The sequence below is a fragment of the Harpia harpyja genome, chromosome 1, assembly GCF_026419915.1.
Source record: "Harpia harpyja isolate bHarHar1 chromosome 1, bHarHar1 primary haplotype, whole genome shotgun sequence".
In the NCBI taxonomy this organism is placed as follows: Eukaryota; Metazoa; Chordata; class Aves; order Accipitriformes; family Accipitridae; genus Harpia; species Harpia harpyja.
Window position 1 is genome coordinate 86,759,945 of NC_068940.1, and position 27,774 is coordinate 86,787,718.

General features: G+C 36.9%; 1 protein-coding gene across 6 annotated transcripts in view; it reads left to right on the top strand.

Moving 5' to 3' along the window:
• The first annotated feature begins 4,781 nt into the window (after positions 1-4,781).
• Positions 4,782-27,774, top strand: part of SLC39A12 (solute carrier family 39 member 12) — a 38,282-nt gene continuing 15,289 nt past the window's right edge. For 2 of the 6 annotated variants that reach the window (XR_008237505.1, XM_052803701.1), the window contains exons 1-9: positions 4,782-4,881; positions 6,000-6,352; positions 10,290-10,571; positions 13,085-13,292; positions 15,720-15,922; positions 21,118-21,289; positions 24,549-24,721; positions 26,000-26,152; positions 27,341-27,451. Coding sequence is in view for 5 of the 6 variants with exons in the window: in XM_052803701.1 (XP_052659661.1) it covers positions 6,083-6,352; positions 10,290-10,571; positions 13,085-13,292; positions 15,720-15,922; positions 21,118-21,289; positions 24,549-24,721; positions 26,000-26,152; positions 27,341-27,451 (1,572 nt within the window). In the remaining variant the exon portion in view is untranslated. Of the gene's footprint in view, positions 4,882-5,999; positions 6,353-10,289; positions 10,572-13,084; positions 13,293-15,719; positions 15,923-21,117; positions 21,290-24,548; positions 24,722-25,999; positions 26,153-27,340; positions 27,452-27,774 lie in introns of those variants that run through there. The other 4 variants (XM_052803711.1, XM_052803743.1, XM_052803734.1 and 1 more) reach the window with 4 other exon arrangements.

Consider the following 27,774-nt stretch of genomic DNA (forward strand, 5'->3'; position numbering starts at 1 on the left):
ATGTTGGGGTCAGAAGTCAGTGGCTGAAGAAGCAACATACAATGCATAAATCAGTTTCCTACAAGGTGAATAGCATAACTGCCAAAAGGGTATTTTCAATTTAAAAACCTTAATTTTTTTCCATTGAAATATTACTTGGTGTTCTATGCTGTAATACTACATAATATTTCATTTGGGATATTTAAATTTATAGTTTAACATATGTAATTGGACCATAAATGCTTTGGACTGGATGAGACATCATTAGTAAAATCAGCTCATGTTTTTTGAGCCCAGTGTCTTTGGAAACCTAAAGAAGCAGAAACAAACTATATAATAGAGTCTGATAAAGTTCCAGGACATAACCAGACAATAGGCAGTGAAAAGCTTAGTAACCGATTTCTGCATCTATTTAGTGTAAAAGGATGTGAAATAGCTGAAGCTGATTTGGTGGCTTAGTAGCTATACTTCAATGTTTAGATACCTTCAGTAAAGTTAGGCTGCTAGAGTTCCTAAGGATGAACACAAGAGCATTTTTTCCCCGTATGTTTTTTAACTTAAAAATTAACAACATCGTATACATCCTTCTGAAGTCCCCTCTTTTTCTTGCCCAAGATACTCATATCTCCTACTGTGACTAAGTTCTTGATTATAATTAATGGTACTGTTGAATAGTCTTGATAGTTACCAGTACATCCCAATTTTCTTTTTTTTGAAACACAGCCAGATAGTCAGCAATGAAGAGGTTGTGTGAGGGAGAAGTCTGTAGTAAGATGGGGGCAATTAATGAGGTTTTAGATCACACTTTCCATATAAACAAACACTTTCTTTTTGTTAACCCATATACGCTTTCATGCCAAGAATATCGTAGGACAATAAATGTCACAGATTAACTCTGTCACATGTGAGAAGGCACTTCTCAAGGTACCTTTCTCAAAACATAAGAGGCTTTCCTGGCCTAGAGTGGAAGTAATCCATGAATTCTTTCTGTTCTATTTTAATGTAACTAGATTTCCAGGAACCTTCTTGGGAGACTTTCTGCTGACTCCCAGGTGAATTTTGCAATCCTGAACTAATACAAGGCTTGTTCCAGAGACATATATTAATATATATAACTCTGTGTTAATATATGTAACTCAGATAATTTCAATAGCATTTATTTATTTTAATTCATTGGCAGTCTTAATATATGTGATATTGTTAGGATTGACATGTGAGGCCAATGAAGCTGAATAGACTGTGGTAATTTTATAGCATTGACATTTTTTATTACAGGAGTCTGGCATTAATTCATTGGCAAAGGTGCTTTATATATTGAAATTCTACACAAATTACATGCAAAATGTAGTCCTTTCATATGTCAATATGCTGCCTATGGCTGTAATTATAGCAATGTGCACACATCACATTAATAACATGGAGGAAATCGGCAGTACCACAGGATTCTCTTCTGTTTGCCATAATTGCTGCAATTAGTAAAAGGGAAAAAAATACCTTTTCTTAGTCCATCAAAACAAGTTACACAGTATTTAAGGAATAAGATTTATATAGCTGCATTTCTCAGTAAGCTGTGAAGTTCAGCAGGGGTTTTGCTAAAATGATGCCTATATCCTCCGCCATTCTGCTATACAAATACAATGAAGCCATTTGTCAGGTTGGTAGAGCTCATAGGAATATCTTTGTCATCTCAGAGTGAGTTCTCTAAAGAGTTTTCCTATTCCTACATAATTTATTCACCGATCCTTTGAAAACCAGTAAATTGCAGAGTGCAGGTATTCATGGCATTTGTGAATGGGCAACTTGCTTTTGTTCTTGCAGCAGGTGCGGCGTAGGTGGGAGAAACAACAAGATAAGCTGCAGTAAGTCTTACTGGTTCACTTAAAACAAAACAAAATAAATAAATAAAAACCTTTAACCAAAGAGGGCTTGCTGCATGTGCTTATCATGTTCTGTATCTGGTTATGCCATTTGGAAATTTCCTTCACTCCTATTCACTAAGAATGGAAGTTACGACCTTACTATATGAGCTTTCTAAGTCGTAAAAGATTGCATTTGTGTGAGAAGAAAATTTGATATGCAGTTGTCTGAGATCATGAATGCAATCATGAAATGAAAACAAGAGTTTTAAGAAGTTCCCATTTTTTTCACTCTTCTTTTTATCTTATTTCTTCTGTTACTTTTTTTCCTGGGAGTTGTACCTATGCCTGTGAGCAATCAGTTACTGTCTTGCAAGTATCCCTCCATGGTAACTGTTCAAACTGATTAAAAATGGTTGATTATCTTTGCAAATTCTTGAGCTCAGATCCTTGCTTGATCATGCCAAGGTCCTTAACTAAGTGTAGAATGGAATAAAAAAAGAAGTTTCTTTTGCTTATTTAATCAGGAAGTTCATCATGCCTCTGGTTTTGCTATATACAGTCTGTCGTCATGTTAGAATGGTAAGCTGCTTCAATTTGAGTTACCCCAGTTCTCCAATTCCTCTGAGGCCTCTTTCTTCTGTGCATATTATCATTCTACAGTAAGCAGAGAGTCACTGGCTTACGAGCACAGTGCATGAACATTTTTTTTCCCCTTTATTAAAAATCACTGAAAGACATGCAATCGAATTTGAGCCAAAATGGCAGAGACTTGTAATGCATGAGACAACAATAATAGTGATAGATTCTTTGGGTTTTTTTAAGACATTAAACTGTACCAGTGATTTCTTTCTGTCTGTGTCTCTCAGCAAACTTCTAATAGGCATCTAAAGACACAGCTTTGTTGTTATCACTGTCGCGCTTTATGAGTTGGCACAGCATCAGGATGGGTAGGTAGTAGGGGAATAATGCTACTATAGGAGGGTTTGAAAAAAGGACTTAGCAATCCATGCTAGCAATTACTTCAAAAGTAGTAATCCAAGTGCTGTGTAGACAGAAAAGTTATTTGATGACAGTGGCATGAGTGAAAGCACAGGTAGTGCTCCAGTGTCAGGGGTAAAAGCAGAGGTTGAGGCTTGAGTCACCATGAGTGATTTTGCCACCACTCAGAAACTCATTTACAAGCCAGGGGATGTTTGCAACACTTAGTCTTAAAAAGGGAAGTGAATTCTCCTTTGAAATCAGTCATAGTACCCTGTACCAATTATTATCTGTTGCTTTTTAATATACTGAACATTTCCTTTTTTTACCATCCCTCTGTAATATAAATGTTAATGTAAGATATAGCCAGTATTATTACGTAAATCTTCTCTCAGCAGCTTTCAATAGTTATAAACCATCAAATGTGTTTTTAAATGTTAGCTTCTCTCAATAAATTGAAACATTCACCCTCTGTACGCTTTAATTGGACAGAATGAATTCTTAGTTTCAGTTTGTAATTATACACAAAACACCAAATTACATACAGATAAACCTATTCTGTGTTTGGAGATTGAGCAATCCCTGGAATTAAATGCTGGAAGCTATTGCCTCATTATCTGAGGAATTATTTTTATTAGTGGAAGAAATCTGGACATAGTTAACTTTGTTTCACAGACCAAATTACAAAAAAGCTAGAGGAGATGCATATTATCATGTGTTTCTGCTTTTCAGTCATTCATATAAAAATACATTTTTGAGACGAAAATTTCTGTAATTCTTGTTTGCATAAAGTTTCATATTTGGCCATGTTAGTTTGATAAATAACTTTTGTAATTTATGAAGTAAAATAAAAGATAATTTGATACAAATCGGTGGGGGAGGGGCTTGTACTTGAGTATCTAGTAGTAGGACTGACTTTTAAAAAGCTCAGCCTTGATCACACAAGAGTTTGTACATACTTCCATGTACTTGTACTTTGTATTTCTGAGAATATTTGTTTATATTTTGTACTTCCCTCAAGCTAGTGTTGTCAGGTTAATTTTTTTTTATAGTCAGTATCAGTTGCCAGTTCTCAGCCTTACTAAAACAAGGCTGTTGCCTTTGAGCTCACCACCTTGTAAGAAACGCTACATGCATTTTAGAACCCAGGATTTTTTGTCAATCTAGCTTTAAAGAGAATTATGACGTCTCCATTACTACAGGCTTACTGCTTCACAGGATTTGTTGAGCCAGCTGAGATGCCAAGTCTTCATTATCGCACGGAAGGTTTGGAAGGTGGGAGAATGATATGACTGTTGTACCTGTTGCTCTGGAAATCTGTCAGTCATGACAGTTTTCACTACCTTCCAGTACAATAGTATTGTAGTGGCATAGTGACGTAAATGGCAACTTTGTAACAGCATCCCTCTGGAAAATCTGAGTGGGTGGAAGAAATTTTTTTTCACTGCAGACTGAGTTATCCCAGCTTTTTTAATTGGTGCAAAGGTGGCACAGAGGAAGTGGGGATGAAAGAGCCTGTTCTCTATGGACAGTGTTTCCCAAATAAAAATAACATTTTTCTATGGAAGTGCTTGAAAATATTTCTATTTCTATTCTGTTCACATATTTGCAAAAAGAGTAATGTTTTGATGAAAAAAAGAAATTCAGGTTTGTTGTAAAATTGATCAGATAATGTAATGTAGAGAACAGTTAGAGTGCTTGCATGTATTATTCATTGTAATGAAATACATTCTTCAATAGATTTTATACATCTTGCACTGCTAAAATAGAGACTGTTTACATAAATGATAACTACTAAAATATGTGAAATACATTCAACAACGTGATGCTTAGAACTTGCCAAGAAGAACATGTACTAATTCCTATCCACCTCCATTGTTACCTTAAGAGCAGCTCTCTCCATAGCAACTGAAAACTTTTCAAGGCAGCAATAAACTAATCCTCTCCAGCTTCCAGAGCACCATCAAGGAATTTTAAAAACATTGGGCTTCCAGCAGCTAAATACTTCTGAGGATTCAGAAGGCCACAAAGCTAGATACACAAGCATTCTTTTTCCCTTCAGAAGGTAAGAAAATAATGTTTAGAAATAAGCGCGTCCTCGTAACGATACATATTCCTAATTGCTAACAGTAAAATATATCTAAACACCAAAAGATTTCCTAACATCTAAAAACATACTAACATTTATCTGAGTGAATGCCAATTTGAATTAAGCAGTTCTCTTTTCATTTTAAATGCTTTGTTAGCAGAGTTTCCTTTAACATAGGACACACACGTATCATATTGCAGTTAAAAGAAGGTGAACTTATGTGTGGCTGTTTAACACGTGCATTATCATCTAAAAATGTATGTCACTGCCAACATTTGCCCATCAGTAAAATGAAAACCTCTTTGTGGAAAACAGAAGTGAAACTCTTTTATGTTTCTTTCACTTTGATATTGAGATAGATTATTGTTAAAGCAGAGGCGATGGTATATTAGGAAGGATAGTGACAAGACAGATTTACAGTACAAAATGTCTTTTGCATCTAGACTTAACAAGTAAAACTTGTTGCTTCTGGTGTGTTTGTTTTGTTTATTCACTAAGTTCTATGAATGAAATTATGACCTCAGTTTTGTAACTCTTTTGTCTGATCATAAAATATCACTAATTTTTAAGTAAATCCTGTTCATTCTTGTTTTGTGTTGTATAGCTGGAGTTTGGTAACGTTGGTAAAGTGTTTTGAAAATAAAACCTGCTCTATATCATTGCTGTGTAACATAATTACTGCACATTCATTTCAAAATTGGAATAGTAATCTTTATTTACAGCTATTTTTGCTACAAAAACCTGTTTCACAATGGAATGAAAGTGAAAGCTATGGTTTTTTTCCTGTTCTTACTGAAGAGGACTATTAGTGAATGCAATAACATAACACTGAAATGAAAACCATACACTTTACTTTTATGAGGAGGGAAGGGCACTTTGAGTCAATCTCTTGTTGGTAATTCTACAGAAGTTTTAAGGCCATGGTTGTCTTAGTTTCCTGCTGTTCTGGGCTGTAAAGCCCTTACAGGCTCCCTATTGTTCTAAAACAGCTTGTCACTGCAAATCAGCTTAGCCAACCAATTAATAAATCCTTTCAAACATATTGCATTCACACTAATTAAGGGGTTGGGGTTTTTTTCCCCTTTACCATTCAGATTCCTCAGGTTTCAAGTTTAAGCTGTGAAGTGCAAACAACAATTCAACATTCAGTGCAGCTCACGCACTGCAGGAAGAGGAGATGTGTTTTCTGACCAAGCATCCAGCTCTTGGCGTGGTATGTTCTGCTTTCATATTCAGCGTGCTCATTGCTGAAGGACAGCCTGGGGAAGAGCATGGGCAGGATGGCAGCTATGCTCCCAGCCGAGGCTATCTGATGGAAGTTTTACGCGTTCTTTCAGCTGACAACACTGAGCTCCACATGAACCACTCACGAGAACTGGTCAAAATGTTACTGGAGAGAGCTGAGTGCCCACAGCGGATTTATGGCATGCAAGAGGATTGTAATCTGGTTAGTGCTTCAATTAATGAGGGATATCTTTACAGGATTGTCAGTGAGTTTTAAAATTATTTATTAGAGTGATACTCTCCTGAATACAAAACCTAAACATGTAAAGGGCTTGTTGTTGCATAAAAACATTGTCCCTACTTTAGTCGTTTCATTCTGAATTATTAATATTTATTGTTTAAGCTCATGAAGAGATATTCAAAACATGACAGGCATTCCTTAAAAATGCCATGCTTCAGTCGTATAACAGTAATAATTTTTCTTTGAAAGTTGTCAAGTGTTTATTTTCCAACAAAGATTTTTCTACTTTACCCTGATCTAACTATAAAAGCATGAGCTTGAATTTGGATCACAGAGGATTTCCACTGTGGCAAGACATAGGTAAAAATGGGGGACCAGTTCTGCCACTTTTTTTTTGTTCTGGATTTTAGTTCATAAAAATAAAACCCAGACAGGATTGTCTCAGATTTATGTGCTGCTTCACTGAAATATTCAAGTTTTAGGGGAGGGTTTTGGTAACCGGTTCAGGTCAAGGAAAATCAAAGGCAGAACAATGAATCCACAAATCCAAATTGAAACTGGAAATAGTCCAAGGTACAGCGTCACAGAAGGTTTGTCTGTCTAGTTGAGTTGAGAATATTTTCAGAACCGATTCCTGATTTGACAAAGAAAGGAACTATAAGGTCATAGGTTTTGGTAGGACAGAGACAGTGGTAAGTGAGCAACTTAGCTGAAAGGGACTACAAAGGGCTTGGTCAGTCTTGGCTTTGATTAACGTTACTCTAGCTCTGGCATTGTTCAGTGACCTACATGCAGCAGAGTGTCACTTTATATCAGAATTATGAGGATGGTCATAAAGGTGAATGCTTTCACAGTATACTATTCTTGGCAATCCGCCAAGCCAATGAAACAGAGGTCTTTTTCTCCTGTGCAGTAGACAACTACTCACTTAATTGGCCCCTTCTGCAAACGCTCCCATTTTTCATATAAGCCCCAATGTGAAATCTTATACATAAATAATGTAGGGGCCTGTTATTCCCTAAATGGATAATTTTTATGAAGGAGATGATTGTGTAGTTTTTCTCTTTGCACTTATAGGAAATGGATACGTACCAGATACGGACCCAGATCAAAAGCTGAGAATGTATTAAACAGTAATGGGTATAGAGTCCTCCTAAACTTCACAAAACAGGGGTCTAGGCCTTCTTTTCTCCCTCTTTGTTTTGCTTCTCTGGACTGCTGTATTTTTTCTTGTATTTGTGGAGAGCATGCCCACTGCGTCCTTGGCTGGAAGAAATCGAAGTGAAACTTAGCTGGGGCTTACTTTGGTCAGGACTTCCACTCTGTTTAGTCTTCGTCTTGGAAATTTCCTGTGGGAAGAATTTGAGTACTTTCGCTATTTTCAGTACTTCTCAGTGTTGGCTGTGTCAGTAACACCGCACACATCCTGCGCTGCCAGTGCCACATGAAGACCATTGTCTATAGAAAATCCATGAGAGAGAGACGGCATCTTCAGTCACATGCAGCCCACTGTGCTGAAATCTTCCAAGATGATTTAACAAGATTTGGTAAACCAAGATAGCAAAAACTGTGCAAGAAGCAGTATCCTTCAAGACGGTCAAAATTTGAAACAGAATGCCCGACCTTAGCTTGGCATTTTTTTTCCCATACTTGTAGGGAATAACTAATTGATTTCAGACTCAACTTTCCCTTCTAAACCCAGGATTCCAGTCACAGAATTACAGAACAGCCCAGGTTGGAAGGGACCTGGAAAGATCATCTGGTCCAACCTTTCACATGACTTTCTTTTCAGATTTTTTTTTTTTCTTTTTTAATAATGTCTCCAATGGGTATTTAAAAGCAGTGAAGTTTAACAGTTTTTTAGACCCTTTTTTGGTTTGTTGTTACATATTGGCCCCAAGACTCTTTGGGCAGGGGCTGGCAGCTATTGAATGGCATCTGACACTGCTTTATCTCCTAAGCACACAAAAGTAATATATTTCTTGCAATGGTAAGATAATTTTTTCTAACTTCTGGCCTCTTAAACAAAAGAAACTCAGTGTTCAGTGGCCAGGTTCGAAGTTGGCCTCTTTTTCATAGTGAATACACATTTCTAAACCAAGGCCATGCAGATGGTTATGCCTTAAAATATTAGTAATAGCAAAATAACCAGTGATGAACCAATTTATATTCTCCTGATACCTCTTCAAGGGTCACTTTCTATGGGTTACCCATATACTATGGAGTAGCTGCATCTTTTACAACACACCTGCTTCCTTCCAATTTCCTTTTCAGTCATCTTCCTTGCAAGAGCAAACAACAGCCTCGCTGATTACAATTTATCCTCACTGGGTTTTGAAATGGTATAGAAGTCCTTGAAAACCTTCCACTACATGCAGTATGTTTATTGTATTACTACGGAGTGTTTGAAAAGGCTGGCTGACTAACTTGAGGTCTTTTGGGACAGAAAACAGAATAGCTGTATTCCTCCTAGCCCAAATACTAATGCTCAGAGACATGCATTTGAAAAAGAATTATATATCTTGATACAATTTAGGCAGGGCACAGTGGATCATACTGTAATCTAGTTTATTTACAGGTATAAATATCTAATTTGGCAATTACCATCCACAGCTCTCTTTTTTTTGACAGTATTTGTGAGAATTTTTCTTAGAATTATTTCTATTAAAAAGCAGCAGCTCTCTCAATTCCTCCAAGGAACATTGGCTTCTGAACACGACAATGTGTATTTGATTCTACTCAGCTTCTGTGTAGGAAAATGAACGAACATACAAGGTGAGCCACACTGACCAACATGTCATGCTCATAGCCACAAACAATTTAGTCTGACAAACTAGATTCTGTCTGGATTCATGAATTTATTAGAGTGCAGTTTTGATCCTCCCATAGTATGTTCATGTGTGGTAGTTTCCTCTCTGAAATGTACAGTCTGGCTGCTCTACCATAGTAGTTGAGATTAGCTGACACGGCTATAACATGCTTGGAAAGGAGCCAGTTGGAAAAAAACAGCTGCACAATGAATGACAACAGTTACAGGATCTCTTCAAGAAAGATTCTTTATTCTGGAATTCAGTATCTTATTTCCCATAGCCTGACACAGAGCTCTAATAGTATTCTGGTCTAATTTTAAAGACTGACTTTTGCTTGAGCTGGCAAAAGTTTCTAGAAAGTGTCTTTGTATCAAGAAAAATGGAGGGGTTTATATATATATATATATATATATGCATTTAAAACATCTGTGCTCAGATAGAATGCCTGCACAGGGTGAGTATATGATTTCAGTCCCTCTTGAAATGCATTTGGAGGACTAAATGGTGTTGAAGACCTTGTGCTGGCTCTGTGCACTGGGCTGAATTGTTCCAGTTTACAGAATTAATTGAGAAAAAATAAAAATAGCTGTATGATTGCAGGGTCAATTAAGTCTCTTAACAGTGCATTAAATATGATATAACTTCTGTTTACATATCCTGAATTAACTACAGTCCAGATACGGTCTTTGTCTTGTAGTATAAACACATATAGAATGCACGGGTGAAAATATGAATAGCCCTAGCCCTTATCTAATATATTTATAACCAGAAATATAATCTGTTGAAGCCAGTGGAAGACTTTCAATTCTCTACAACGATTGATCAGATTTAGTCCTGTTTTGTAGTAAATCTTAAATCCCTTGAATACTTGCATTTCTTAAAACCAGAAGGAGGTCTGGAAAAAACCACGATGTGATCTTGCAGCCATAGAACTGCAATGAATTAACTGCACCCTCCTCCTGCCGTTCTATCAGCCTGCATCTGTGTAGGCTTGGGTTCGATCCCTTAAGTATAAGAGTTGAATTCTGTTCTCCTCTCTAATTGTATTTGCAGATGACTGGCAATGTGTTACTTGAGTTGAATTTCCATTCATTTTTATGTTTTCACAGTGCCTTGAACCAGAGACTTTGTTACTAATAGCTGGTGGAGATTTAGAAGACCATCTCAGCGAAGAAGTATTTGAGAGAATTTCTCTTATTCTTCTATACTACATTCTTCATCATAGAGATGTGTGTTCTTCAGAACTCAGCTTGAATAATAAGGATTATAAATTTTACCTACAGAGTATGCTCAGTTTAAGACATGATGAAGACTGTTATTATTTTTCACGGAATGAAACTGAAGATATTTTGGCTGCAGTAAGACAACATTTTAAAACTTCTGAAAGCCAGGTAAAGAAAACATAAGTAAAAATAACTTCATATTTGTTAGTGATATAATGCCTTTAAGCTAGTTCAGACATTTTGTCAGTATCATGGTCCCCCAAAAAACTGGTAAATAACAGTGTGAGAGCACAGGCTGAACATTGGTCTTTTGTTGTATGTGCTGTTTAATATTAGCCTTCTCCTTGACTTGCTTTTGGCATGTGCTACCTAGCACTTCCAGAGTCCGCTGGGACATGGTTGGGGAGATAGTGCATATTAGGGACCATTCCTAATAGGTAATTTAGATGCAGTTGCTCTGCTTAGGGCAGATGGAAAAGAGCATAGCTGTGTGGATGCAAGATCTTGCGCTTGGCTTCAAGGACAGAAAATACTTTCTCATCTCTTGTATTTACTAGTGTAGATATACTAGCAGTGATTGTATTTATGGTATAAAGCAGAACAGCTCCAAAACTGATCTGGCTGTATAGCAGAGATGATGAATCATTTTGCTGTGATGAAATCCTTGCCAGGGCCTGCACTTCCATGTCCATCCAAAGCAGGGTGGAATAAGGAATCTGTCCAAAGATATGATAGTTTCCTTCAGCTGGGACACATACATTTGTGATTAATTATCTACCAGCACGAGTATGCCTTGTAGAAAGACTGATACAGATAAGCTTAAATTTAAAGTTTAAAAAAAAAAAAAAAGCATACTAAGTATATTCAGCTGAAGACATCCTTTCTAAGTCAGGAAATATGCAGTGAGTTTTCTCACCACTGTTTATTATTCCTTATCTCAAGTAGGGTCTATAAAATAATAGAATAATATTCTAGAGTTCACAATCTAAAGAAAAACTTTTTTCCTTGTAATGGACAATAAAATAAGTTTTTGCCAGATTTGATAACTCCTAAAGTACAGGTTGATCTCATGTGAAAAGCCCCTTAGAACTGTTCGTAATATACAGTTAAATTTGGTTTATTGCAAAGTTTGAATTTGCCCTTTTCTTTTTCATTTCATTAGATTTTAATTTACACCATACTGTAGTAGAGTTTCCTACGCAAACAGAAGATGGCTAGGAGTCCTGGCTGTGCAGCAGGATGTTGAGGGCCTCCAGTTCCTCTTTCTGTGTTCTTTGTGTAATCGTTTCCCATCATAAATTATTCATTGACCAGTACTTTTGGTTCTGAGTCTTGGTGAACGTGCCGATTTCCAAGAACTCCAATGGTATCTGGGCAACTGTAAAGAGGCATCGGTGGGTATTTGGCATGTCAAGATAGAATAACAAACCATAAAGTGCTTTACTGTGTGGTCTGTTTGTTTATGCTGGCAGTATAATCAGTTGTCAAGCCTTTTCAGTAACTGAGACTTCACTGCTCACTGACACGAGGGAAAACAGGGGTTTTTTTTATGAAAGATACTCAGAACATTATAGACTATCTAATGCTTAGCATCACAACACTTGAGTTATGGAAAATGGCTGATGATGCAGGGTAGTAATAGAAGAAAAGCATTTTTAGTGGCTTTTTACATGTTTTGGTTTCACAGAAAATATCCTCTTCTCAGTCATAATTATTAATCTTATTCAAATAATATATTATTTGAAATGAGGGATGAAATTTTGGGTTGTGGAAATTTAAATGTATAATGGATGGACAGGAAAAGAAATGCCAGCCTCTTCTCTGCAGTGTTTAAGGCATATATAGAGAGATGAGTAGGTATAAAATAAATTATTACTGTACTGGCTCATCTAGTTGACTTTTCAATTTAGTTAATATTGGTTACAGACAAATGAATAATTTTTGCCAATTTTTTTTTGTTTCTTTCAAACCCCAACCATTTGCAGTGAAAATAAACAAGAAGGGCAGAAATGGAAGAAAACAGGGATAAGTTTCCAGGTAACTGAGAGAGCTGTACCCTGCTCCCTCACTTCAGACCTGCACACATCCACACACATGGGTATACACGACTGCCTACTGCTCCTGTTTGGTCACCCAGCAGGGAAGTCACCCTTTATCTGCAGAATTATATCTTTCCATATTGTCCCCAGGTAACTGCCCCATAACAAATTTTGGATTCCATTTAATAGATAGGGAACTAAAAACATTAAGAGAATTCTTTCTGAAGTTTGAGATAAAGAGTTAAAGTCTGTATTATTTGAGTCAATTTCTTGTGCCTTAACAAAAATTCCTCCCTTTTCTGCCACTTTCTGGAAGTAGATGTAGATGCAATTGAGGAGGACACAGGAATAATAGAAACAGCATGAAAATAACACTAAGGAAAAATAACCTGAATGAAGGACTGTACTTCTTCCCCATCAGACACTGAGTAAAATTTCAGGTTTTTTATACTATGCCTGTTCTCCTGGAAATGTCCGCTGTTTTGCATTTGCTGTCCTGCTGTCAATTAGAGCTTTAATCTTAGTATTTTTTCTACTCTGGCTGTCTGGGGAAGTGTTATCTCCAGTTTCTCCTCCTGTCACTCTGATTATTTAAATGTAGGTGACCAGGGTTGTCTTCATGCTGTTTTCTCCTGATTTCAGTGTGTCGATGTGAGTATTCTGGAGAAAAATGCTGATATAATGGACAGAGATGGTGCTGATGAAAACACTCTTCCACGCCTGGCTGCTTTAATCATTACTCTGGCTCTCCAAGGAGTCTGTATGGGGAAAGCAAGTTTGCCCTCCCCTGAATTCTTTATAAAATATATTTTCAGTTCTCTAAACAGTACCACTGAGCTCCAAGTGACAGGTAAGCTATTTATTCATCTCTAGTTAACTTTTGCAACACACATTTGACGTAAACTATTTTTAAGTGCCTAAAGGACTTACTGTACTTCATTTTAGATTTAAATGCCATTTCATTTTAGAGCTGTTAAGTCGTCTCTTCTAAATTTAAAAACAAGATTGGAAAAGAAACTCCTTATTTTGATAATTCTCTGAGAGGTATAAAACAAATTGTTGCTGAGATTATTAAATGTGTGCCATCACATTAATTTATTACTTAATTACTACCCAAAAGAGCTCTGAGAGTGGCAATCTAGCCGTGAGGGTACAGTTCACTGGGGCCTCATTTACATTGCTTCTTTATGCAGATCTTTATACACTGCAAGACTCATTTAGGGGTAGATGGGATAATTCATGTATGGTAGCCAGATTAGGCACCTTAGTCACTCACGCCTCAGTGTAGATGTACCCCCAGCAGAGATGAAATAGATACAGGCCACTCTGTTTTGACCAAATGCTCTCTGATACCTGCCTGCTGTACCTGAAAACATCTTTGTGGTTTGTGCTTCCCTACCCACCTTCTGATCTTAGTACCCAGTCAGTGAGTCTGGAATATGCAAAGTTCATTTTCTTCAGGAGCTCTGTTGCTAGACGTATCAGAAATGCTACTTAACCATAAATAAATACAAGTATAGGAGAGTTCTGAGTGGTCCAAAAATGGAAAAAAAAAAATAGAAAACACAAGTGTTGAGTTCTCAGCAGCTGCTATTATGTTCTGTAAAAGACTCTGCATGCGTAGCAGTTTAAGAAGCTAAACCATCAACTCAGGGGCCTACTATAGATTTAGAAACTTATTATAAAAGACATCTACTTTTCCCTGTTTGTGGTAACTGAGAATAGCAACACTTTACAAGCTTTTCAAAGCACTTTTAAAAAGTTACATTAAGTATGGGTTAAAACAGGTTAAAAAGTTGAATTAAGCACAGGTAAAAACATTTTTACCACTCTTAGGTTACACAGAAGTACATTGAATCGCAGAAGTGAATAATTAAAAAAAGAACAAAAGCCTCAGCCCTAAACTTGGACTCCTAGATTGTTCTTGCATAAACTGGTTTTGCAGCAAAACTCTTCCTTTAAATTTGCCGAGCCAGATCTTCTAAAATAATAGACTCACAAGAATGGATGGAGCCATCTGGGCACAGTGCTACTAAATAGCTATATATGGTGAAATCCAGGTGTCAGTGAAGACAATAGCAAGACTTTATGGTTGGTGGAGTTAGGGTGTCATTGAGAGAAACAAAAAAATATTCTTAATCAGTTTGTTACAGTGTAAGTATATTTTAAGCCTAAGCTAATTAAATTGTCCCTTTAAATTTATTTAAATACTTAATGGTAACTGCAGGAAAGGGCAAGGAACTGGCAGCATGGAAAAAAACCCCCAGAGTTGACTACATTTAGAAAACAAATCTAGATTCAGCTCTGTTCAGATCTGTTTGCTCAAGACAAAGAAAACAGACAAACAACTTATCACAAGCCTTTTTTGTAAGATTTACCGTTAAGATTATTCCATTTGCTTTTTCTGAATAACACCATTAAAAAATAAAGCATTATCTCATGGAAACATTCTTAATCTCATTGATCTAAATGCCTTTTTGAAATTAATTTGTGGACTGCTTTTGTTTCAAATGGACAAACTCAGGTTTACGGAAACTATCACTATGGCTTCATCTTGAAAATGCAGGGGTGAAGGAAGGTGATAAGTAAGACAGGATAGAGCACGCCTCCTCATATAACCAAGCATTTATTTCGTTAGCAGGCACACCCACTGCACTCAAGCTATGTCATGGGATACATCCCTGCATTGTCTCAGGTTTGGATTAGGGCTCCCTCCTTCCTACTTCAGTGCTGTAAACAGGCATGCTTCCAGATTCACCACAGGAGAGAGAAAATCTGCTGCCCCGTGTTCCACTTCTGGAGTGCGAAGGGCAGCATAGCATCCTGAGGATTGCTTTCAGGACACCCGATAAAGGATCTGTCTTTCTGGACTACTCTGGCCATGGTGTCTTAGCATGGTGTTACTTTTACACAGGAAAATTTGAAGAACAGTGAAGCTATTTAGCAGTAGTTTGTAGATAACTTTGGCAGACTTCAGTGATTAAATGGAAGATAAATTGTCTTTCTGTCACATCTGTTTTCCTCTGAGATAGTCATAGGCAAAACATCTGAGTGTGGTACTGTAAAGAAGGAAAGGCTGAGTACATAGGTGTCTTGAACTTCTAGAGCTATTAAGCAGAAATTCCCTACAGTACCAAACTGAGGAGAGAAAAAAGTATTAAAATGAGGTTGAATTAATGTTACAACTAACAAAATTTTAACAATTACTTTTGGTTTTATCTTTTTAAGTGTGTGTATTTTCCCATGGTAACATATCTGTTTTCTAATGAATTACTAGAACTAGAACAACTACTAAATGTGCTCGCAGCCAAAAAGACCTGCACTGTAAATGGACAATTCCACAGTCACAAAAGAAGACGTTATAGTATGGCAATCAGAGATATTGGAACCAGAAATATTCTAGTCAAAGGAAACCATACAAAAGGAGACTATCTGAAAGGTTATTTTGAAGATCATGAAAGGAGCACAGATTGGGACCAGGTTAATTTATTTTTATGTTGTTATAGTATTGGTCACAGAATTTCAGTAATAAAAGTTCAAATTGGTTTGCAAACACTACATTATTTCTGAGGTAAAATTTGTTAGTTTCAAAAAGTCATGTAGATACTGATTAAAATATATTTTTATACAGTTATGTTTGTTTAAATATTAATTGCGGGAAGAACTTTATGGATGTTGAATGTGTGATTAAAGTAGCTGGGAGGGGCTAACAGAATGGCTAGTGTTCCGTGGAATCAGGTGTTTCTTCAAGATACAGAGGACTGTAGTACCATGGCTTCAATGCTTTCACACATTTATTAGAGATTTCTTGTGCTCTTATGTTGCAGAGCTTCTAGGGCCACTTAAGTGATCTTGTAGACAGAATGAGTGTTCGGTACTAAGGAAAAAAAGTAAATTAAGGTTTCTGTGTAAGTTGTTTTTAAAAGGCTTCTGTAAACTGAAGATTGGGCATTTTCAAATGCTTTTAATAGCCATCTATGGAGTCCAGAAGCCTCCTTTAGAAAGTATAGAGTCTATAGAACAGAACTTTAGCTACTACCCAGTACCCTCTTTGAGGGCTTTGAAGGACAGTGGCTTATTGCAGGTGATTTTATCCTTATCCTAAATATTTGAAAATAAATAAATTTTGTTTATCACAATGATTAAGATGGTAACTGACTTCCATCCTTTAGACTGGAAGACATTCCTTAGACAAAAAAGGAAACTTCAAAGTATATACCTTCTATATATTTTGACGTATATATTTGAGATATATACTTCAAAGAATATGTTTCTATTGTTGTCAGTTCTTTACAATTTAAGTTAACTCAAACACAATGTTTCTTCTCCATTTAGGAGAATAAGTGATGTGCAATTGACTTTTTCTGTGTGGTCATTTTATGGTGTGGAATTGAGACAAATGGCATCTGGTTAAATGCCATTCTGATAGATATTTATCTGTTTAATTTTATTGCATGTGGAATACAGACTCTATCAATATGTTTATTCCTTTCCAGCTGACCACAAAAGAATCATGCTGATCAGCATGATGAGGCATTTAATGGGGTCTCAAAATAATTTTAAATGAAGGTCATTTTAAATGTGTTTCATATTAATTTTAAATTATGAAGGACAGAAATCAGTAGTGATAACTATCTCTACAAGAAGTAAAATTGTTCTCCAGCAATAGAAGAATTTATAATTGAACTTCTGATACTGACTGTAACTCAAAAGATAAGTATGCAGGGGAGTTATCTGAGGCTTGGGAGTCAAACTGAGCCAAATATTCCGTACAGATGAAAAAAAATCACAAAGAAACATCTGGAGAGAAGAGAATTTCTCTTCTGTATTAATTCCTAGTTTCTCGGGTTTATTCCATTCCTCTACTTTCTAGCTATGTCTATTTTCTTTGACATATCATTCCATTAGAAGGGTTTGTGTTTCAGTGTTGTGTTGATAATTTTGTCTCCTGCTTTCTGCACAAGCCTATAATAGCCATTGTGCTCCATTAGTAACAGATGCTGCTGCATATGAGGCATTGACTCATTTATGGCTTGTGTTTGCTAACTACATTAAGATCTGTAATTTGATTTTTAGATAGGAGTTATATTTTGAAACATTATCACAGAGAAAAGGTCACTGCTTTCTTTTTAAGTCATCATTGTCTCTACTAATTTAAAAAATGCATATAAAACAAGTAGCAGATGATCTAATAAGAGCAATAATATTAAGTTCCATTAAACTATCTCACAATATTGTATGTATTAATTTATTTTTCCTCATTAAAGGAACATGGATTTTGGAAACAAAATCATCCATCCATCCATCTGTCCATCCATCCAGTTTTTCATATGACAATATGCAAATTCTATTTACTTGTTTCTTCGATATCATCCTCCAGGAGTACACATATAGTTACTTTACTAATGGAGACTTAGTGCTCTGCCTCTGTATGTTAAAAAGCTTAAAAGTCTAGGTCTTGCAACTGGAAAAGATGCAGGTCGTCATGCCTCAAGTCTTACAAGAACTTTTTACTAAATAAGCATTAAGAACTATTTTTTTATGTGTGGGTGGACAGTTTATTTTCCAGATGAGATCTTCCTTTTTCATTTAAAATTCCTGATAACAAAATCACATTAAAATTTAGGTTCACAGTAATCCTGGACCTCATCTTGTCTATCCTACTTCTCAAAACAGGCCAATGTCAAAGTCAGATCAAGTTTCACATGGCCGCGTCCAGTTGAATTCTGAATGTCTCCGAAGATGGAGATTCCATAGTCTTTCTGGGAAACCTCTACCAGTGCTTTATTGCCCTTATTTTGATGTTTTTTTTGTTATAGCAAATTGGAATTTTCCCTCCTGCAACTAATACCTATTAACTCTCATCCTTTTGCTGTACACCTCTGAGAAGACTCTGGCTCTATTTTCCCTATAGCCCCCATTAGATAGTTGAAGATTTAAAATACCCCCCAAACCTTCTCTTCTCCATACTGAACACACTCAGATCCCTCGGCCTCTTCCTGCACATCATGTCCTGCAGTTCCCTAGCCATCTTGGTGGCCCTCCATTGGACTTCCCCCAATTTGCCAATGTCTTTCTTGTACTGCTGGTTATTAAACTGGACATAGTCCAAATGTGGACTCATATGTCCTGAGTAGAGGGCGATCATCTTTTTCCACTACCTGTTGGCTATACTCTTGCTAATGCAGCCCAGTATGCACTTAGCCTTCAGTGCCATAAGGGCACACTGGTGACTCATGTTCAAGTTGTCTGTGAGGACCCCAAGGGTGTTTTCTGTAAAGCTACCTTCCAGTCAGTTTTCCTAGCCTTTATTGATGCATGGGGTTATCTGGACAGGCTGGATCGATGGGCTGAGGCCGATTGTATGAAGTTCAACAAGGCCAAGTGCCAGGTCCTGCACTTCGGTCACGGCAACCCCATGCAGCGCTACAGGCTTGGGGAAGAGTGGCTGGAAAGCTGCCCGGCAGAGAAAGACCTGGGGGTGCTGGTTGACAGCCGGCTGAATATGAGGCAGCAGTGTGCCCAGGTGGCCAAGAAGGCCAATCGCATCCTGGCCTGTATCAGGAACAGTGTGGCCAGCAGGAACAGGGAGGTGGTTGTTCCCCTGTACTCGGCACTGGTGAGGCCGCACCTCGAGTACTGTGTTCAGTTTTGGGCCCCTCACTACAGGAAAGACATTGAGGTGCTGGAGCGTGTCCAGAGAAGGGCAACCAAGTTGGTGAGGGGCCTGGAGCACAAGTCTTATGAGGAGCGGCTGAGGGATCTGGGGTTGTTCAGTCTAGAAAAGAGGAGGCTGAGGGGAGACCATATCACTCTCTACAACTACCTGAAAGGGGGTTGTAGTGAGGTGGGTGTTGGTCTCTTCTGTCAGGTGGCTGGAGATAAGACACGAGGAAATGGCCTCAAGTTGAGGCAAGGGAGATTTAGGTTAGATATTAGGAAAAATTTTTTTACTGAGAGGGTTGTCAAACATTGGAATGGGCTGCCCAGGGAAGTGGTTGAGTCACCATCCCTGGAGGTATTCAAAAAGCGAGTGGACAGGGTACTCCAGGGCATGGTTTAGTGGGCATGGATGATGGTTGGACTCGATGATCTTGAAGGTCTTTTCCAACCGAAATGATTCTATGATTCTATGATTCTATGATTCTGTTTGAAGTGCAATAAATTTCTCTTCGCTGATCTTCATGAAGGTCTTGTCAGCCCATTTCTTTGGCTTGTCAAGATCCCTCTAAATAGCAGCCATGGCCATCAGCATATTGACTACTTGTTCCAGTTGGATTTCATCTGTGAATGTGATACGGTGCACTGTGTTCTGTCACTCAGGTCATTGGTGAAGGTATGAAATAATGTAAGTCCCTGTACTGACCAGTGAGGCATGCTGCTCATAACCAGCCACAACCTAGACTTCCATCTTGATACCACTTGACATTCCCTACTTCTAGAGTCAAAACCACTGACTAGAACAGGCAAACTGAAGGTCTTCTCCAATATGGTAGCTCCTGAATTGTCTTCATGCTCTCCTTCTGCTTGGAGGCAGAACAGACTAGATCCAGGTGGCAAGATCACCTGTTATCCTGAAGACTTGAATGTGGTATTTAGAATGAATGTATCAGTGCTCAATTCATTCAGTTTCTTAGTGAGCTACAAGGCATATTTTACTTTACTAATGGATGAACAAAGGCAGGAAGGTATGGATTTTAATTGGGTTATTTAAAAGTAATGATAATTAGAACATTTTTATTTAAATAGGGGGGTGTTTTGTTGTTTGTTTTTTTTTTTCCCAAAAGAAACCTAAGCTTCAGTGATTAGGAAAAGAATATTTAGGAATCCCTTGATTCTCAGATGCAGAATTCATTTAAATGAAAGAAACAAATATTATTTTTTAATTGAATCACAACCAATCAGATGAGATTAAGAAATTAAGATTATTCCTTTAAGTAAAATAGCATATTTGATCTGGACTTCTTCTTTTTAGAAGTTCTTGCAGAAATTGCCACTAGAACGGTTCTAATGCTAGCTGCTCACTAGATTTTTATCCTGGAGATGAAAAACCAATTCTTCATTAAAATTTTTCAAAATACACATGTTCCCAAGAAAAATTCTTCTTTTCGACAAAGAAACATTTCTAACAAGAACAAAAAGTAGTTGAAACTCTTAAGTAACTCTAATAATACAGTTATTAAGTAATCTTTAGACCAAATTATTAGTAAAGATGCAGCACAAGGACAAATTTCAGTACTGCCTTGATACAGGCAGTATCTTACATTAATAGCAATATTATTGCTGTTAATGCAGTCTTATATTAATAGCTAAGAATGTGATTTGTGTTAGCATTAAAATATTTTTGTTAGCACATATGACAATAAAATGTTTAGAGATATTATTGTGTCAGATCCTCATGACATTAACAGGCTTCAATAGAAATTGTGCTACTTCATCCCAAAGATTCTGATCTTTCTGAAATATATAGTAGTATCAAGTTTTAACTGGAAAACCAAAAAAGAATTAGAAGTAATTGAAGTAATTAAAGGAATTTAACCAGAAAAGAGTGTATGGAAAACAGGTTTTTTCCAGGCTGTATAACCCTGTGTTCTTCTCAGATTCCATATTTAACCTCAGCATTAAATGCAGGTATATGCAACATATTCAGTAACTGTATATACTTTTCTACATAGGTTTGTTTCTCTGCCAATGAGCTTGTGAAGATATTTTTTAAAAACAGTTCTTCCTCCATTTCTAAGGACCACTTCAAGCAAATCAGTCCAGCTATCATTCAGCAACTATTAAGTTGTTCATGTCAGCTTCCTAACTCCAAGCAGACAAAGCTTCCACCAACAACTTTGGAAAGTGAGTTATGTTGTTATCAGTGAAGTATTGTGAAAATTCAGATAAAGGGATGCAGGGGCTTAACTTCTGGAGACATTTCATTCATTAATATATTTAAACCAAAACATGATGAGATTTATGCACTCTGTAATTTCATAGCATACATGTCGGATAATAGTACTGTATTGAGAAGTGAGGGGTTTCAATGGTCTCAATTTTTTATTAGAATTCTATTTCAATGTGTAAAGTTTTAAGCTTTTTCTTCATTTCTTAGAAGGCTGCTTGATGTAGGCAGCAGGTGAGCCATGACAGGTCCTTATCAGTGGGTTACTGGGCAGTAATGTCCTGTTTTGTGAAATTTCCACCAGGTTTATACTGGAATCATTTCATTGCTCTTACATATAGCCTCAAGGTTATGTTAGTTGGCATTTTATACCATGATGTGGAAAATGCTTGATATAACTAAGTTCTGTGCTAGTTTTAAAATTGTTGCTAGTTTTTCATGTTGTGATATTTTACAGCAGAGAAGCTTTGGGGATACTACTGTGGGAAGAAAAACAACCAGAAAACCAGTCACATGGGCAGCAGGACTTGTGTGACAGAGCTGGAACAGGAACTGAGTTAGAGTAGAATCAGATTGTTCCCAATTGCAGTTGTAGCCCTCACATGCCACTGCTTCCAGGGATTTCTGCCCCATCTGTTCTGCTGATTCAACTTCTCCTGTAACCAATCCCTAGTCCACCGTCTTGAAAAACAAAACTGAATCTGACCTGACCTAAGGCCTTCTTAATCGGCACTTAACTCGACACTGGTGAGGCCGCACCTTGAGTACTGTGTTCAGTTTTGGGCCCCTCAGTACAGGAAAAACATTGAGGTGCTGGAGCGTGTCCAGAGAAGGGCAACAAAGCTGGTGAGGGGCCTGGAGCACAAGTCTTATGAGGAGTGGCTGAGGGAACTGGGGTTGTGTAGTCTGGAGAAAAGAAGGCTGAGGGGAGACCTTATCACTCTCTACAACTACCTGAAAGGAGGTTGTAGTGAGGTGGGGGCTGGTCTCTTTTTCCCAAGTAACAAGCGATAGGATGAGAGGAAATGGCCTCAAGTTGCGCCAGGGGAGATTTAGATTAGATATTAGGAAAAATTTCTTTACTGAGAGGGTTGTCAGGCATTGGAACAGGCTGCCCAGGGAAATGGTGGTGTCACCATCCCTGGAGGTGTTCAAAAAACATGTAGATGAGGCACTTCAGACATGGTTTAGTGGGCATGGTGGTGTTGGGTTGATGGTTGGACTTGATCTTAAAGGTCTTTTCTAACCTAAACGATTCTATGATTCTATGGTTAATGTGTTTCCTGGTTTTGTTTTTACTTTAAACCAGTAATATCTGGGAAGTGGTTACAAACCTAGGTGTTCTGATGTATTACAGGGGACATTAATTTCTGGTGGGGGATTTGAGAGCCAGGAGTGAGCAAAAAAGAATGGGCATCTAACCATAATCATCTGCATTTAGAGCAGCACTTTTAGGCTACAAATCAATGCCTTCAGTACCTTTATCCTAATATCTACGTGGCCAGCTCTACATGACTAGATCTTTTAGGAGCTCATGAGACTTCCCCACACACTGCTGGCCAACAATCCTTATGGAGCAGCACTTTCCATCTCTAAATTCTGTCTGTACTTTAAGCTACACATGTTAAGCAGCTTGTGGGAATGAGCTGAGCTATCATTCCATGGTGTACAAATTAATTGAACTATGAGTGTGAATTAAAAAACCATGTTAGATAAGGGCATTGGTGGAAACTCATGGACATCCAAGAATGATTATAGGAGAAAGAAACATACAGAATAGGAAGAATCATTATAGCTCCCCAGCAGGCAGCAATCCTTCTTTCTTATGTTATCTCTCTTCTCATTACCTGAACACCTTGCAGTTTTTACTGCTTTTATCTTTTCTATGCTACACACATATGCCCATTTTTCAGATGGGGAATCAAGGGACAAAGAAGGAAAGGAGCTTACCTAGGTCTTATACAAGGTTCATGGCAAATTCACAGTTGAGTGAGATTTGCCCAAGTCTAAGGCCATCAGCCCGGTCAATGACATTTTAGTGATCTCATAAAGGTGAGAGATCTGTGTAGATGAGAAAAGCTGAACTATTCAAACGCAGAATGGAATTAATAAGAGCCCTTTCTGCAGCCCTTTCCCTGTGCTTTTTGGCAAAGGAAGGTTTCCATGACCACAGGGACACTTCTACTGGCTTGAGCCAGACAAAGGACTTCATGTTTGACCTATGTGTGACCTAGTGACCCGAGCATAGGCTCATTAATTTTATTCTCAGTTCTATTTTACTGACAGACTGTGCTGGTTTGGCTAAGTCACCAAGGCCTGACCTTCCATAAATATCTACTATACCCTTGTATTTGGATGTGCAGTCTGTGAAATTTACTGTCTGATTTTATGAGGTGCTGAACACTTGCAGTGCTATTAAAGTGTGAAACATTAAGTGACACTTTTGAATATTCTGGCATTAGTTCCTTTATGTCTGTTTCTCATCAGTGTTTTACCTCCATCATAAGACTTTCATGCAGATTAATCAGGATTCATGTTGTGCAAAAGGTTGGAAATGTGAGCAGCATGTAACTCTGAAGAATTATAAGAGCAACCTTCCAAAAATCCCAGTAACCCAGGAAAAATAGGTTGGTGGTCCTGATGTAGTAACTAGAGAATTCTATGTCCACAGAACATTTGTAAACATAATTTGGACCAAAAAGTTTATGCTTAAAATCTAAATTAGATGCCTACATTCATCTGAGGTTTTAGGCCTTGGTTTGTTTACTGAATATGATTTGGTTAATAATGTTGTCTGTAAAGATACACAGGTGTAGCATGTGAGGATATAGAATAACAAGCATAAATCTGTTAAGAGAGGAAACAAATGCAGACCAGCATTCACTGTGCTTCTCTGCGTATCTCTAATCTGCACAGTCACAGTCTATTTAGCTCTTTAAGGTCTGAAATTCGGAAACATTAGACTGTATTACCTGTAAAGCCTGAAAAAAATGAATGTTTTTAGGCTTCCAATTCTGTCATCTATATCACACATGACTAGAAAAATCTATGTGGCACAATGAATCACTTCTCCTCTGTGTGCTTGTACACAGCGGTGGCAAAACATAGCCTCAAAAGCAAATAGAAATACAAATACAAAACAAATACTCAAACACAAATACAAATATTGAATGATTAAAGGTGCCCTTGTTCTGTTTCATTTGTTTTTCCCTACAGAATATGGTTATAGCACTGTTGCTGTTTTACTTATTACTATTGGATCTATGTTTGGTACAACCCTCATTTTATTTAACTCCTGTCAAGAAATCTATAAACTCATTTTACAGCTGTTTGTCGGTTTGGCTGTTGGGACCCTTTCTGGAGATGCATTGCTACATCTTATTCCTCAGGTAGGTAATGCACACCTTTGTTTTTAAAATATTGACACATATGCACACGCATGCACACACACACAGAGAAAAGTTTCATTTAAACCTGGCTAATGCTCATCTGCTTAAAAATAAAGCTTTCCATGAAATCTGTGAACTGACTACCCAGCATTCCAATTACATTTGCACTTCGTAGTTCAGAGAGAGATTCCAAGTAGTAAGAAGCAGAAATCAATGAATGATGAATCCAGAGAAAATAAGGTTCTTATCTTCACAAAAACTTTTCAGAAAGCCCACAAGTCCTGTGCAAGCCACATTTCTAGATATGTATTAAACTCTTTCATGAGGTAGATTCTGTTATGCTTTTTAGGAGAAATTGTTCAAAGGTTGTACGAGGCATCCACAGTCCCCTCCACACATTGTTCCAGAGAACCAGGGGCTATCAGCCTAATTAATCCTGCTGCCTAGAACTGTAAGAAAATGAGTTCTATGATTTTTTCCTAAATTAATAAAATAAATTTTAAGCATAGGTGGCATGTAAAACAGAACCAAATTTCCCATTTCATTTATTTTTGATTGAGTCTCCTCTGATATTACACAACTGTTATGAGTAGACTTCAACTGGTCATTGAATCAGGGCTTCACACCTTCACTTGAGATTCTGGTCAAAATGTTCTTCATACTGAATACATCACCTCTGGAAGCAGAACTGGGAGAGTGTTTTAAGGAAGGCAATTCTCAGTGATTGTCAGACAAATGCGTTTCTTTAGAAACGCCTTTTGAATGTGAAAGTATTCTCCCTCACCAGTTTTAAGTGATGTATCCAGCAGCCTTTAAAGTGCCCACTTTCAGAGCAAAGAAGGGCTACCATGCTGTGCAGCTGGGGAAAAAATGGAAGCACACCCACCAGCAGAAAGCTTTATGGATTATTTTCAATGTGAAGTTTACATCTGAAGATGATAAAAGTAACTTTTTAGACTTTAAAGACAAATATACTCCAAACAAAATATACACTAAATATAATATATATATATATATACACGTAAAGGGCAATTTCATAAAACTGTCTCTAAAAATAGTTATTTTCACCATTGAGAGATGATGAAGTGTAGCAGAGGCTTGTAATAATTCATTTTATCCGTCTACTATTCAGCTGATTAGCTCGAAACACAATTTAAATTTGAAAGAGACAGCAAAAGAAAATTTTGAGAATAAATTGAATTAACACATCATGGATTACTGTAGCAAAAATTAAAAAATTGACATTTTAAATTTTTTTACTTTATCTCTTTCTTTTAGACTCTTGGTTTACATAAACATGAAGCACAAGAGGTAGAACATTTCTATGAGGGGAAAGAATATATCTGGAAACTTTTGGGAATAATTGGAGGAATTCATGGATTTTTTCTGATAGAAAAGTGTTTCTTTCTTTTGGTAACACCACGTGACCAGGTAAAGCTTTGTACAATTTGTCCTTTAAAACATCTCTTTTATTTTGAGATTTTACAGTGCACAAAATGTTAAAATGATTGGAGAAAATAATTATCATTTGTATGAATTAAATGAAGCATTAAAAATTGCTTTCCAAAGTGCTCCTACCAGACTGACCTTCAATTTCTATTTTGCTTTCCTCTGTGGATTTTGTATGCTTCATGAATGTGTTCCATATATTTATAACTCAAGAAGGGAACAGTTAATTGAATGTGTTCCGTAAGCATACTTTCATGACTAGCACTGGAGCAGGTGAAGAGTAGGTATCCATATGAAATAGCAATGACAGTTGTTTACTGTAGGCTCTGTTTGAAGAGGAGGAAGACATAGATGTAAACACACGATATTATCAAGAACAATATCTTAAAATTTCCAAATTGTTTTTGACCCCTATCCCAATAGATTTGAAAATCTAATATGTATGTTGCAGTTAGTAGAACCCAATCTTATATTAATAATATCTCTTTGCTCACTGCCATGCTTACAGTAATTCTATTACTTTATTTCAGTGTGGCTGTTGCCTGAAAATATGATTATGCACAAGGATATAATGTAACACAAAGTGTGATGGCTCATTAAGTTTCTCAGCATGGGAGGCTATCTTAATGTCACTTAAGAAGGCTAAGCCTTTGCTTGTTCTGTTTTACAGAGAATGTTTAATGACTGGCCTGATTTAGATACATAGCAATGAGTCCTTATTCCCACTATCTTTGAGTCAGCCATAAGAATATTATGTGAGATTAATAGAATGAGAATATTTTGATGATGGTGATGTTTTGTTTGTTTGGTAAAAAATAGTCCTTTTTGTTACTTATTTGGAGAGAAGGGCTTTATCATCATCCCACAAATTTTTAAACTTGTTCTACTGAGAACTACATGAATTCTCAAAGTTAATTTTTATATCAATTTCAGCTTCAAATTTTAATCTTCAGTTTTAAAACAAAATATGATTTATCTGATTCACTTTTCAGGGGTTTTTTTTAACCAAATAAGCATTAGGAAATGTTGATGCCAGCCAACAATCTTTTTCAATAGGCTTTGTTCTGAAAAAAATAATTCTTACAAATGCTAAACTTTCACAAAAGGCTGAGAAAGACTGCACCTCTGTTCATTGGGTTTCAGAACTAATTGCAAAGCATCTTCATTCAGCAGGGCCTTTCTTTAGTTAATGGGCACTGGGGACATTCCCATGATCTTCCAGTGGAATCTGAATTAAATGAACATTCAGGCAGAGGCAAATCTACTTCAACCATACAGTTGGTAGGTTACCAATATGACGTACTTCCCTGATTTTATATCCTTCTTTCTCTGTTCCTCAAAAAAATGAACCAAATTAATGTAATAAATCAGTATTATTTTTCAATCTTTATTGATTTATCCTTTATTACATGACATGATTGTCAGGAATCTCTGTATTTTGAAGTTTATAATGAGCTTTTACAGAGATTTCAAAAACAGATTTTTACAATAACTTTTCTTAAGTGGTATCAGATTGGTATAACAGTATACTTCCTGTACCACCTTTTCTTGATAAAATTCTTGAAGATTTTCCTCCTCCCTTCTTTTTAAAATTTTATCCTATG